The following is a 14,222-nucleotide window of genomic DNA, read 5'->3' on the forward strand; positions in this document are numbered from 1 at the left end:
GAGAGAGAGAGAGAGAGAGAGAGAGAGAGAGAGAGAGAGAAACTGTGGAGCCCTGAGAGCCACAACCTCTAGGAAAGTATTTGTTAAATGTTTTCACAGAGAGTGCTTACTGAGCCAGGGAGAGACTGCAGGCAGATAAACCCCATGCTTGGCATATGATGTAGATTGAATCCCCCAATCTGATAACCACAGAATGACATAATCCAGTATCTGCTAACAGCAACAGGGCAATCATAGACGTCCGAAGTTAACCTCAGGAGTAAGTTTCGCCGCTCTAGGATAAGTAGGTGTTTTTAACCACGCAGTTCAAAGTGAACAAGCTGGGTTTATCAGACACATTTTTGAGCATGTGTTATGTGCTGTTATGTATCTATGTGCATATCCCTGTACACATATATTCTTCAGACTGGCCCAGCTCCCACCTGGCTGGTTTTGTCATCATTGTGACTGTGGGACTTGATCAGATTACTGAACAGTACTCTCCAGCCCGTATGCTCTTTCTTCCAGGGGTTATGAGTCGAATATAGACTGGGAGAAAGGAGAAGGCCATCCCTTCCAATACTTCGTGTTTGGAGCTGCCTGCTCAGAGGTTGAAATAGACTGCCTGACTGGGGACCATAAGGTCAGTCCCACCCGGGAGTGTCTTCTGACTGTACTTGTGAGACGCTTATATTCCACACATGCTGCCTACAGGAAGGAAGGAAGGAAGGAAGGAAGGAAGGAAGGAAGGAAGGAAGGAAGGAAGGAAGGAAGGAAGGAAGGAAGGAAGGAAGGAAGGAAGTTGGGTGTATGGCAACAGCACCGTGTGTTTGCCCTATGGGTGACTTCTCACCAATTGCCTCAGTGGTATAATCTCTTCCATGGGGAAGAAGTAATCCTTCTTGTGTGTTTTGCTTACCCACTTTTCACTGAAAATTGGAAAGAAACCAGTTCAAAACACCTGAAAGAGGTTTCTGTGTAGGCTGTTGTCAACTAGCAATCCTGACCTCTTATGAGAAGTGTCTTAGTGTGATGTTCTTGAAGGACACCAGAAGTACACAGAGCTTGCTAACAAGCACCAAGGGCCACCTTGGGACAGACATTAACCAGCCAGGGCCCTCTCCTTAAATAGCTGAAGTGCCGTCTTATACTTTTAAGGGGTCTATAGAGTCACACTTGTGAACACACATGCATACCAGCTTCAAGGACTCAGCTTCCTTTCTACACCTGACCGTCAGTGGTAAAGAAAATACTCATTGGTCATTATATAGTAAATATTCACAGATACAACAACTGCGATTGCAGTATCCTTTACAAATGTCAGGTGATCAAGTTACTAATTTAGTGCCCATCTGCTCCAAAACCTACCTGGAAGCAAGCTCCAGCTTTTGATAGTTCCAAATTCCCTTTGTGTCTATATTCTTAGATAATTATCATGCATAGTTTTTCATTTAATATGTTCTCAGCAGATGATTTTTAAAAAGTATAGACAGCCTTATCTTTGAAATTATATATACCTTTATTGCCCCCCCCATTAGAATATCTGGTTTGTCTGGATATAACTCATATTGTATCTTTTGGAGGAACTTGAAACTGAGGCAAAGAACTCCACGCATGATTTGGGTTGGAGTAGCAGCTGTCCCAGTCTGTACCGAGAGTTCTCTCGTGCTAACTAATTCCTGAATCCCTTCTCTCCCAAACAAACAGTTGGTGGAAACATACTTGTTTAGATTTTCTTATGCTTTGTTAAGAGCTAAGAACAGTAATAATTAACCTGGTATTAGTTCAAGGTTTTATTTGTTTGTTTGTTTTAGTATAATTGGATCTTTCTTGGCCTATAAGTGCTTTTTGATGCAGGGACATAAGTTGCTAGACACCCATAATCACCAAAGGTAGACCTGGGACCGTGGCTCTGAGTCTCATACTAGTGAAAATTAAAGGCATGGACTCTCCTGGGAATATGCAAAGAGGACGCAAGAATTACAAAGAGAATTACAAAACAGTGAAGAACTAAGGGGAAGTGAGAGGCTCTTCAGAGTGGAAGAGTTTCCAAATGGGAAGAAGCCACCCAATGTCTTTGGCTGGGAGTTTCTACAAGGCCAGGGTAGGGGCTGGAGGGGGTTTGGGCAACTGCTATGAGATTGGTTAGTTCTCTGGGAGTATCATAGGCTAAGCCAATGGAAGGTCCCCAGTGAATGTCCCTCTAGCCCAACCATGGAGATGTTCATGTGCTGCCACCAGTTAGGGTGGTGGAGGCCCCACCCACCTTGTCCATCTCTGGCCCATGCTTTTTAGCTGCTGGCCTTAACTTTCTGCTAACTGTTATCCTTGGGTGGCATTGCCATGGTCAGCTTTATAGGTGTTTTGCCGGGGCTTAATTAGACTGTTTTATCCACATGGTAAAAAGCCACCAAACTTCTTTGGCTAGGGGTTTCTACAAGGCCATGTGTCTTAGTTAGGATTTTACTGCTGTGAACAGACACCATGACCAAGGCAATTCCTATAAGGACAACATTGAATTGGGGCTGGCTTACAGGTTCAGAGGTTCAGTCCATTATCATCAAGGCAGGAACATGGCAGCATCCAGGCAAGCATGCTACAGGAACATGGCAACATCCAGGCAAGCATGCTACAGGAGCTGAGAGTTCTCCATCTTCATCTGAAGACTGCTAGCAGAATACTGGCTTCCAGACAGCTAGGACTAGGGTACTAAAACCAACACCCACAGTGACACACCTACTCCATCAAGGCCGCACCTCCTAATAGCGCCACTCCCTGGCCCAAGCATATACAAACCATCAATCACATCATGGTTGGGACTGAAGGAGGTCTGGGTAATGATCATGTAAATATAAGAACAAATTAGACTTTGTTCTTATATTTATGTGACCACCTTGTAGCTTAACCATAACAGAGTTAACTCTCTTACTGCCACCAAGATGCAGCTGCAGTCTTTCTTGATTACTTCCTAGTCAGCTCCCTGTCTATAGAGTAGTCTGTCATAGGGGGAGGTTTTTTTGTGAGAAGCATCCTTACTTACAATCTAGTCTGTTGCAATCAGCTGCAGTAGGCATAAGGACATAGGAAAGGGCAGAAGTGCCCTACCCCCGTGTTCCTCAAGGGTAGGGGTGGAGGGATGGCGAGTCGCCATCGAGCCTGACATCCGCCATCCCAGTGTCCTGTCCTTCCTCTGTCTATTTAGCTTGCTTATCTCATCCCCAAACACAAGCCCCCTTACTCTGCATAGCCAGTGGTCCTGACATTGTTGTTCTGAATCCTCCATCTTCCTTTTAACCCCAGCCTCTGTTATCACAGTACCAACATGGGTCCTTCCTCTTACTGCCTGTGGATATCGCTCTTGTATCAGTATGAACTTTCAAGATATGTCCTGTAGTGTATTCAATCTACCTTGGGATGTGCGATATTGGTAACCCAGGGTAGGCATCACCCATACACAAAAGGCCAGCATGTGATGACAGTCTACTGAACGTCCTCCCTGGAAGCCTGTTTCATGAGCCATTCTCATGTTGGTAAAACCGCCTTCCTGAAAATTTCCCCAGATTTTGAACCTATATCTGTACATTAGATGCATCTGTATGGCTATCTATTGCTATATAATGAATCACCCTTGAAGGAGACCCCCCCAAACAGAAGGGGTTTCCTCTCAGACCCCAGATTAGGCACAAACCACATCCAAACACTTGCTTTCACAGAGAGATCCTTTATTAAGCAAGGAAGAGAAGTTAAAATGGCTGCCTTCTGACTCAGGCAGAAAAATGGCAGCCAATGACCTTGCAGATGTAATTTTCAAGAAGAGAAAAAAGGGAGGTCTGTGTTGGAATGGGCTAGGAAGTGGTGGTGTATTTTGATTTGGTATGTTAACTAGGTGAACCAAAGGGGACTTTTTATTGCTGGACTTTAATACTTTGATAGCTGGACCTTGATAGTCAGTCTAAGGAAGATGAAGTGACCAAATAGGGGAATATATCTGGGTGGCTAGCTTCAGGAACTGAATCTCACGTTTTTAGCAAGGTTGAGGGAACGGGAGAGAAGGGCAAGGCCTGTCAGAGTCATGTTTGCCACAGCAGAGCTGTCCAGAGTCCTTTTAGTTCCCCCAATTAGCATCTGAAAGTAATGTTTATTGACTCGAACCACCACTGAGGACCAGGCATCTAGGCCAGCATGGTTTATCTAGGTAACACTAGATGGGGATTTCTCATGAGGCTATGGCTAGGCATGTGGTGGGGGCTACAGTCATCTCAAGGTGAGGGCTGGAGAATCTCTTCTAAGCTGCATCACATCATTGTTAATGGGAGCTGTGATTTCTCCATGGCTGTTAGTGAGTTGCCTCTTTTCCTTGACGACCTATTTGTTCACTTTGTGTCCTGAGGAGAGAGGATCTGATTTCCCCAAGGAAAGTTGAAAACTGGAGACCTAAGACAGAAGCCACAGTCCTTCCTAACCTAACCCCAGAGTAACACTGTCTCCATTGTATCCATAGAGTACTTTTGTCTCCATTGTATCCATAGAGTACCATTGTCTCCATTGTATCCGTATCCTCCTGGCCACAATGACTGGCCTTGACAGAGATTGGTAGGAGATGCATGCCCAGGCTGTGACTACCAAATGGAGGAGTTCATTAAGTGTCTTCTTAGAAGAAGGCTACCACACAACCCAGATTCACTCTCCAGTCCTATCAGAAGACAGTGACGGAGAGCCATAAGCTATCTTTGAAAGTAGGACCTTCACTAACGTTAGACTTTAGAGAACAACATTCACATCAAAGAATCCACAGATCCTTTGGAGGATGGAGGTGTTACCAACACCCAGGCAGGGTCTTCTCCTCTCTGCATCAGTAAGCAAACCATAAAGGCAGACTTATTCTCTTCCCACCCCCAAAATGAAAGCTCTACTGCAATGGACAGCAGTTTAGACACGTGTTTTGCAGACACTTCCTGAACTCTGTGTTTCAGTAAATGTCACTGGGCTGGGTGGACTCTTTGTATTAGCTTGGAAAGTTGCCCTAGGGTTTTGCAAGAAGAGTTCTGAAGGCCAGAAATACTGGCCTTTGCTGTTTCACTGTTTGTTGTGGGAGATTAAATTTAGTCTCTTGCATCACACAGCTTGAAGCTCATCAAAAGCAAATGAATATTTTATTCTATCCTTTCCAAGGAAAACAAAGCGCTTAATCGGGTTAAGAGTATTTGTGTGGGGGCTGGAGACATGGCTTGGTGGTTCAGGGCACTTGTTGCTCTTGCAGATGACCCAAGTTCAGTTCCTAGTACACACATCATGGCCTACATCTATCTGTGACTCCAGTTTCAAATGATATGACATTCTTCTGGCCTCTGCGGGCACCAAACATGCACAGAGAGCCCCATAAAAACATGTAGGCAAACACTCATCCACATAAAATAAAAATAAATAAATTAAAAGCAAAGAAATTCAGAATCAAGGCTGGGAATGGAGCTCAATTAATGGCTGTTTGCCTAGGGTGCCTGGGGCCCTGGGTTTAATTCTCAATACTATATAAACCAGGCTTGAAGGACTATGTCTTTAATCAGTGGAGGAGAGGAGGCAGGAGAATCAGAAGCTAATGGTTATTCTTAGCTACATATCAAATTCAGAGCCAACCTATGCTACATGAGACCCTTTCTCAAAATAAATATTTTTTAGGTAATAAACTATGTCTCATAATAAAATCTTTGTTGCTTCTTTATCATAAAATAACATGGTCCAAAGAAAGACTTTATCACAAACCCAGTCAAGGTATATTTCTCAGCATCTCTGTGAGTTATCTGCATTAAGATGGATATTTATTTTTTACTAGAATATCAGAACAGACATCGTGATGGATGTTGGCCACAGCATAAACCCAGCCCTTGACATAGGCCAGGTATGTGTAACTATTTTCCTTTGTTTCCTGTTTGTGGGGCAGAAACTGCTGCGAGGTCTGAAGAAGAAACATCCACTTGCTAGTCACCTGATTCTTCTGTCCCTTTAGTCAAAATCTTTCTCGTTAGACCAGCTGCAGAACTTGGTCTTCTTAACATTTACAAAAGGGGAAGAAATAGTGCTATGGGTAGTTTTGAAAGATGCATACAAACTGACTGGAGAGCTTGCGAAAAAGCAAGACCAAACCTAGAAGTGGTCAGTGGGCCTGAAGCCTGAGGGATACAGAGGAGATAGCACTAAAAACTGAGCCTCAAATACATACATACATGCATACATACATGCATGCATGCATACATACATACATACAAACATACATACATACATACATACATACAGTAGGGGCTCTACCTTAAAGTTTGGTTTGCTGGCAGACATGGGACACTCGTGGAGTCTTCATAGAGTCTTCCCACACTTGTGTACTTACACCTGTAGGGATTCAGCCCACTACCATCCAGTTACAGCATTCTGTAACATCTCTCCAGTTGTGGCATATCATTGGGAATGGGGGGAAATGTATAGAGTAGAGACACGAAAGGCAGGGATTCAGGGGCTAGAGAGATGACTCAGTGGGTAGTGTTTACCTGGACACTAGAAGTCAGATCCCCTACACTCAGTAAAAGCCAAGTATAGCAACACGTTTCGGTAATCTCATCACCAGGGCAGGATGGAGACAGATTCATGCCTGGAACTTGCTAGAACACGTCTTGTGGAATCAGTGAGCTCCAAGTTCAGTGAGAGACCTTGTCTCAAATAAATAAATAAATAAATAAATAAATAAATAAATAAATAAATAAATAAAGTAGAGGGCAATACCTGAAAACACTGGACATGGATATCTGGCCTCTACACGCACATACACAATGCACATGCATACTTTCATACACACACACACACACACACACACACACACACTACAGAGGGGGCAGGGATTGGGAGAAATTAATATGGACCAGGTAGGTAGACTAGAATGATCAAAGATGCTCAGTTAGAAGAAGAGTAGAGGGAATCAACCTAAATAAAGATATGTGACCCAGTCATGGGGCTGGGGGAAGAGAAGGGAAGAAGCTCTGATTGATAGGGGTTTGACAGAAAACAAAGTCTTAGCTTTATGGTTGGAGGTGACATAACCCGGGAGATTGTGTGGCATACGAGCATGATTTATCGTGACCCATCCCTGCTACTTTTGTTTCCTGTGGCTAGGAACGTAGCCATTTCAAAGCTGTAGAGAAGGCTTAGAGAACACATAGCTGAAACCCTTCATGTTAGACGGTGTAAATGAGCCTAGAGATGAAAGCCAGACAGCTTAGGAACTCTTGTGTTTGGTGAGATGGTGGGACTCCCCAGCCTGAGAACCTTTCCTTACTATGCTGGGTCTCTTCAAAGTCAGCCAGAGAAGGGGTTCATCTGCCTCATTGGTTAAAAAGAAAAAATGAAGGCATGTGGACAGGCCCCTGAGAAGTCATCTGGAGTTACCACGTCAATAGCTAAGCCAAGACTTAAGCCCATGTCCTTTAAATTAGAATTTAGCACTGAATGGAACTAGATGGACTTCTGGGGAATACTCTCAAAGACACCTTGGAAGACCCCCAGAACTGTATTTTCCAAGGTCAGACAAGCAGCATGCTGCTGAAATGAGTCTGGCTCTTTGCCTCCTCTTCTCTCAGGTTGAAGGCGCATTTATTCAAGGAATGGGACTTTACACAATAGAGGAGCTGAGTTACTCTCCTCAGGGCACTCTATACAGTCGTGGTCCAAACCAATACAAGATTCCTGCCATCTGTGACATCCCCACAGAGATGCACATTTCTTTTTTGCCCCCATCTGAACTCTCAGACACCCTGTATTCATCTAAGGTAAGCTCTGCTCTGCAGCTAATTGGGTCCGTGCTCTTTCGATATCTATAGGGTGGCGAGACCTTGGTCTACTTGAGTTTTGGTGTTTTTACAGTGATTACAGAAGACTCCTTATTAAACATTCTAATTATAAAATGACAACATGGTAAAATGCTTCAGATATTCCCAGTCTTAGAGCCTAACAAACTATCAGACTCCATTTGACTTTTTAAATACAATAATCACTGCCATGCTTATGTGTGATCGCTCCATTTGGAATCATTTTCTTGAGCTAGAATCCTAAGTATGAGAATATCAGGATCAGTGGTTAAATTATTTTTTTCAATAACAATTTACTTATGGCAGTCTTTAGGTTATGTATGTATATAATTAATATGTACTGTGTGTACATATACACATATATTCAGACAGGGAGGGGCAGTTTGTGTCATAAACTACATGGCTCATTTCTCGCCAGGGCCTGGGAGAGTCTGGGGTGTTCCTGGGATGTTCAGTATTTTTTGCCATCCATGATGCGGTGAGGGCAGCGCGGCAGGAGAGAAGCATCTCTGGACCATGGAAGCTCAGTAGTCCTCTGACTCCAGAGAAAATCAGAATGGCCTGTGAAGATAAGTTCACAAAAATGGTATGCTACAGCCAAGAGAGAGAAAAAAAAAACTTCATTGCTGTCCCCGTGGCTTTATGGCCAAGTTTTTAAAATCCACTATTGCTGTTTTTCCATGGAAGATGACGGGAACGCCGTTGGGCATGTGAGCGGGACGGAAAGGCTCGTGAACGTGGCTGTCTTTTCATCAGCCTGGCCTTGCTTGCTCTCCTGTGTGCTCAGCTCCTTATCACTTGAGGGGGACAGAAGGCTCGGTCTCCCAGTCTAATGTTTCCCCCGTGTTTCTTGCCTTTTCAAGGATATCTGAATCAGGCTAGATCAGGGACTGTGGCCTAGCCCTGGGACACCAAGCTGAGGATAAAGGCCATTCTGTTACATCCCATGTCCACTGTCACCTGACAGGCACCGGGGAAGTGTGATGGAAAGGTCCCTCCCACAATAGGGTCCCTGCTGAGCATGGCTTTCTTTATAACCCAAAATTACACATCATAGTGATATATAAAAGCACAGGAACCTGGCGTGTGTGCTCAGCAGGGACCCTCTTGTAGCTATACTGTAAGTTTCCTTCTCCTGTGTGTTTCCCCCGCCCCCTCGCTCCCCCTCCTTGCAGGCTGGGCATGGTACCCTCCACCTCACACTGGAGAAACAGACACTGGCTCCACGGTCCCTTAGTCTCTCCAGGTGGGGTTGAAACTCTCCAGGCCCCTCCTAGATCCCCTCCAAGACACCTCTGCACATCACATGATGTTATTCTCAGCTGTCATTGGCCCCTCTGTACATCACATGATGTTATTCTCTGATCTCATTGGCCCAGTTGCCTGCTTTCACCTGCCTTATCTTCTGTTATTTTTTTTTTTTAACCTAAGTCACAAACATTTTTCTAAGTTATAAGCACCCAAATTTGTTCTTTCATTCTAGATCCCAAGAGATGAGCCTGGATCCTATGTTCCCTGGAACATACCTGTGTGAGTCAAACATGAACTCTAGAGGAACTGGCTGAGCAACTACAGACCGCACCTCCTGCCCTCTCTGCTCTAAGAGGCTAAATGTCATAACCAGAGTTTCACAGCTCAGAATCATTCACAGCACTGCTTTACATGAAGCCGACTCGGAAGTTTCTCTTGATGATACTCCAGATACACCTAGGCAATTATAAATCATATATTAAATTGCACAAATATTAAATTGTTTGCTCAACGGTGGTTTCATTCATTATTCTGCCCCTTGGATCCGTCAAGTAACTGCTGGACTGTACAACAACTAGTCTGTGGTTCACTTTTAGTTTGTATACACCAGCAGAAGTTACATTATCTAACAAATGAAGGTTTTCATAGATAATTTCTTTCCTGTTGTAAGCTGTAAGGTCAGTGTTTTCATTTGTCCCTGAGAGTCATCATCCATCCTACTTCTCATGTCAGAGCAAATACAGGTCCCCATATCTAAAGAGTCTCTGGGACCACAGGGACCAGGAGGAGACAGACAGATGAACTTCATCAAAACTACAAAGGTGGCAACAGCATTTCCACCTTTCAGGAGGGTGACACAAGAGCATCTAGAGTCCAAGGTCAGCTTGGACTGTGGAGCAAGACCTTGTCCCAATAAAATAAGGCTTAAGGATACAGGTGGTGGTAGAAATCTTGTCTGATGTATGCAAAGCTCTTGGTTCACTTCCAGCACAGGAAAAAAGAGAGGGGGGGGGAGGAAGAGAAGGAGAGAGAGAGAGAGAGAGAAAGAGAGAGAGAGAGAGAGAGAGAGAGAGAGAGAGAGAGATACAAGACAAAATATATTTACTAATATATGGCAAAAGTTTTGTGTTAAGAACATTTAGAACTTATTAGTTAAAGAACGAATGACTGTTCATATTCTTTTAACGGACTATGAAGTGAGTATTCAGAGACATTTAAATGGCCAATCGGCACACGAGTAGATGCTCAGCCTTGTTTGTCCTTGAGAAATGTAGGTCAGAGTTGTGGTGAGACGCCATTCACATACGTTGTGACAGCTGGCTGGCATTGAAACGACGGGCAATGGCTGGAGACACTAGTGTTCCTATCCACTGCTGGAGGGCTGTGCGTGGTGCAACAGTTGGGCATGTAAAACAGTAAGCAGAATTTGCATATGATTCTTAACATTTTCACAGAAAAATCTACACACAAACACTCAGAGCATTGTTCCCAAAGCCTGAAAGGTAGGAGAACGCTTCACCAACAGCTCACATTTAATAATTAACATGCGCTACACTCACAAAAGTGAATTCATTCAGTCCTTTAAAGGCATGAACTATGGATACACACTACAGCACATATGAATGTTGAGAACATTATGTGGATGAAAGAATATACACAAAGAGGACATACATATTTCATCTACACAAGAGGTCCCAAATTGACAATGTCTCAAAGATGAAGAGGGTAGGTGGTTGCTAAGGGTTGAGGGGACAGAGGGCCTGACTCCTCACAGCACAGGGTTTCCATGGGTGGTGATTGGTACACAGCACCCACCCGAGCCATGTGCTTTGCTCTGGCTTGCCATCTGTTACTGTGATAAATGCCACGATGAACAGCAACCTGCAGAGGGGAGGTCCCGATCACAGGTGTTCCTTAAGGGCAGTAAAGCACAAGAACTCAGGCTGAACCAGAGCCAGAAACCATGGAGGGGTGCTGCCTGCTGGCTTGCTCTCCATGGCTTGCTGGACCTGCTTTCTGTCACAGTGCTCTGGGCCCTTCTACATCCATCAACAATCAAGAAAATGCCCTAGAGTCTCGCCTACAAGTCAGTTTGATGGAGGTGGTTCCTCAGCGGAGGTTCCCTTAAAACTAACCAGAACACACCCTAAAAGGATGAATTTATTATAAGTTTATCCTAGGCATTTCTCAAAGTATCTATAGAGAGAAACAGAATACCCAGGGAAGTTGTGCCTGGCAGTCTGTAGAGGTAGGGACAAGGACTTGACCTTGTGATCTGATGAACGTGGAGCACAGAGGGAGCATGAACTGTGCTCTGACTTAAGGGTTCTCTGAAGCCTGTCTTGTCACACAGCAGGAGGACAGGGCAAGCGCTCTGCTTTCTCCCCGACTCCTTAGCTGCTGCCTCCCTTTGTGTCCTTTGCTCCGTTCCCCTGCAGCCAATCCCACAAGTGTAGGGTTCCCAGGAGTTGTTGATCCTTCTTTCTCATCACTCTACACTGTTGCTGGCCGGGGACTGTCACCTCATGGTTAGAGCTGATGCTACTGCTGTGGCTCTGTATCCTTGAGGCTCCTTCAGTATCAGGGAAGGTTCAGACAGGGTCTTCCAGGGCTGGCTGGCCTGGAGCCTGTTATAGAGACCGGACCTCACACTCATGGCGATTCTTGGGCCTTTCTTCACTAAGTGCTGGGACCAAGGCACATGCCACCACTTGCTCCAAGTCTTGCTTTTGATTTGTGACTTGGATGTCTCAATCTCCAGGTCTCTTGTGTCCCAAACAGATCACTCAATAAGTAGAGCTGTCTTTGGGTTGCTTGGCCAGAAATAAAAAATAAATGATCTCAGAACTGTTCAACTTCACAGCTATGCAGGCATGACAGCCTGTCAGTCCCACCTCAGAAACAGTTCTTAAATGACCTCTTGCTGTTTTGTCAGCTCCTGTTACTGCAAGCCACCTTCCTTTACCCCTGACTATTGCAATAATGTCCTCTTTTTTTTCTTGCATTCAGATTTGCTTCCCTTCCAAATTGTTCTCCACGTTGAAGCCAAAGTTTTTTTTTTTTTTAATGGGCTTATGGATATACTTCTCCACAAATACTGCACACATACATTGATAGGCATATATGCATATTCTATGCTCAAGTCTAACAACCTTCCATGGCATCCCATTCAGACGATCGGGATCTTACCCTGAATCCCTACGGTGCATACGTATGCTACATGAGTTAGCCATAGTGAATTGTCCAGGCTTCTTTTGGGATCCTTTCTTCTGTCATGGATCCCTCCCACTCTTCCCCTTACTTTGGAGGCCCTGCCTCTGTCCTCTGCCTGAAAAACGTTCTTGCTTCTATCCCTTCCCGTGTCTGCCTGCCTGCCGCTCTGCAGTGTTTCTGTTAGGATGCAAGCCATGAGCATGCGCAGTGAAGCAGGATGGCAGAAGAGCATCCAGAGTGAGCTACAAGTGGGGATGGAAGAGGACGCAGGCATGGGAGCCAGATACCCAGACCTCAGCTTCACATCATCCTGTGTCAGCACGTTCCCCACAGCTCTCACCAGAGTGAAGTGGAACATCCCTGGGGCGAGTCTGGTAAAACGGAAAGAGACTGAGCTTCGTTCACAGGTTGGTCGACACCAGATGTAGGTACAGACGGATGGCATGTATGCATTACGGTCTCTCTAGCAGTTGGTAGGGAAAATGGAACACATTTTTCCCAGTGGACAGAATTTTTGATAGTGCACCTGTTTTTTCCCCTTCTTCTGGAAAATGTAAGCGTCCAGAGGATAGAATAATCATGGAGTGACAGATGGTTTGGCCAGGTGTTCAGAGCATAAGAAGAGACAGATGGGGGAGTGCAGACAAGAGGCATGCGATGTGGAGAGTGAGCCTGATCGTGAGAATTTTTATACCACAGGTGTCTTAGTTACTTTTCCATTGCCATGATAAAACATCACGACCAAGGCAACTTATTAAAGAATGCATTTAATTTGGGGTTCATGGTTCCAGAGGATAGTAGAGGCTATGACCAGCATGGCAGAGAACATGGCAGCAGACAGGCAGGCATAGCCTTGGAGAAGTAGCAGAGCTTACATGTGGAGATAACAGCCATGAGGCAGAGAGAAAAAAGCTACCTGGGAATGGTGTGGTCTTTTGAAACGTCAAAGCCCAGCCCCAGTGAAACACCTTCACCAACAAGACCACACCTCCTAACCCTCCCCAAACAGTTCTGCCAACTGGAGGAAGAGCGCTGAGGTATCTGAGTCTACGGGTGGGGGGGGGGGGGCATTCTCATTCAAACATCACAAGAGGTTGGCAACCAGAAGCTTCCACAATGAAAAAGTTACCAAACAAGCCACTGGACAAAATGACATGGCTGCTCTCCTCATTGGCTACCCCAGGGCTGGAACAGGAAGTGAGAGGATCCAGGCACTCACACAGTCATCATCGTAAGGTCGCACGAGACACCATGTCAGAAGAATCTACAGCAAAGTGTGAGCTTTGTATCACTCACGCTCTGTACTGCCAGGTACCACTCTCGGGTCTGACAGTCCTGGGGGGCTTCTGCAGCTGGAGTGTCAGGTTGGACGTCCCCCCTCTCAGGATAAAGATGTGAGAACTGAAAGACTGTGGTGCCCTGCCTCACTGACAACACTGTTAGCAGAAAAGAGTTGAGCATGTATAGATTATGCAATTAGCCGTTATATGCTTCAAAATTCTCCAGATAAGAACATAAAAATGGAAGGACACAAAAAGAAATAGGAATATGCACTAAATGTATAGCAAGTAGATAAGATAAGAGAAATGCCAGCTAACTGTGAACTGTCCTCAGATACAGGAGAAAGGGAGGGCGTGGTAACGGTGCAGCGGGACTTGTGTGGAGCAGGAAAGAGTTAGTCGCCTCCAGCAAGATATTCACTTCTAAGCCAAGAATTCCAGTCCCAGAGTCTGCTCTGCAGGAGCTCTAGCTCAGTACCCTTCTTCCCCACCCCCACCAGTCCCCTTCCTGATTTCACCTAACTTACTCTAGGATCCGCCCCACTCTGCTTCCTTGAAACCTCTTTTTCTCCTGTTGTTCCTTTTCCCACACACTCTCACCTAACTGCAAGTGTGTGTGTGTGTGTGTGTGTGTGTGTGTGTGTGTGTGTGT

At 45.1% G+C, this 14,222-nt stretch overlaps 1 protein-coding gene across 3 annotated transcripts in view; it reads left to right on the top strand.

The window, feature by feature from the left end:
- The window catches only part of Aox1 (aldehyde oxidase 1), a 76,165-nt gene extending 66,523 nt beyond the window's left edge, over window positions 1-9,642 (top strand). For 2 of the 3 annotated variants that reach the window (XM_029538920.1, XM_029538921.1), the window contains 5 exons: window positions 508-622; window positions 5,810-5,875; window positions 7,599-7,787; window positions 8,245-8,412; window positions 9,310-9,575. In XM_029538920.1, coding sequence (XP_029394780.1) covers window positions 508-622; window positions 5,810-5,875; window positions 7,599-7,787; window positions 8,245-8,412; window positions 9,310-9,360 — 589 coding nt within the window. In that variant the 3' untranslated portion in view covers window positions 9,361-9,575. Of the gene's footprint in view, window positions 1-507; window positions 623-5,809; window positions 5,876-7,598; window positions 7,788-8,244; window positions 8,413-9,309 lie in introns of all 3 variants that reach the window. The other variant, XM_021197507.2, reaches the window with a different exon arrangement.
- The last annotated feature ends 4,580 nt before the right edge of the window (window positions 9,643-14,222 follow it).

The sequence above is a fragment of the Mus pahari genome, chromosome 5, assembly GCF_900095145.1.
Source record: "Mus pahari chromosome 5, PAHARI_EIJ_v1.1, whole genome shotgun sequence".
NCBI lineage: Eukaryota > Metazoa > Chordata > Mammalia > Rodentia > Muridae > Mus > Mus pahari.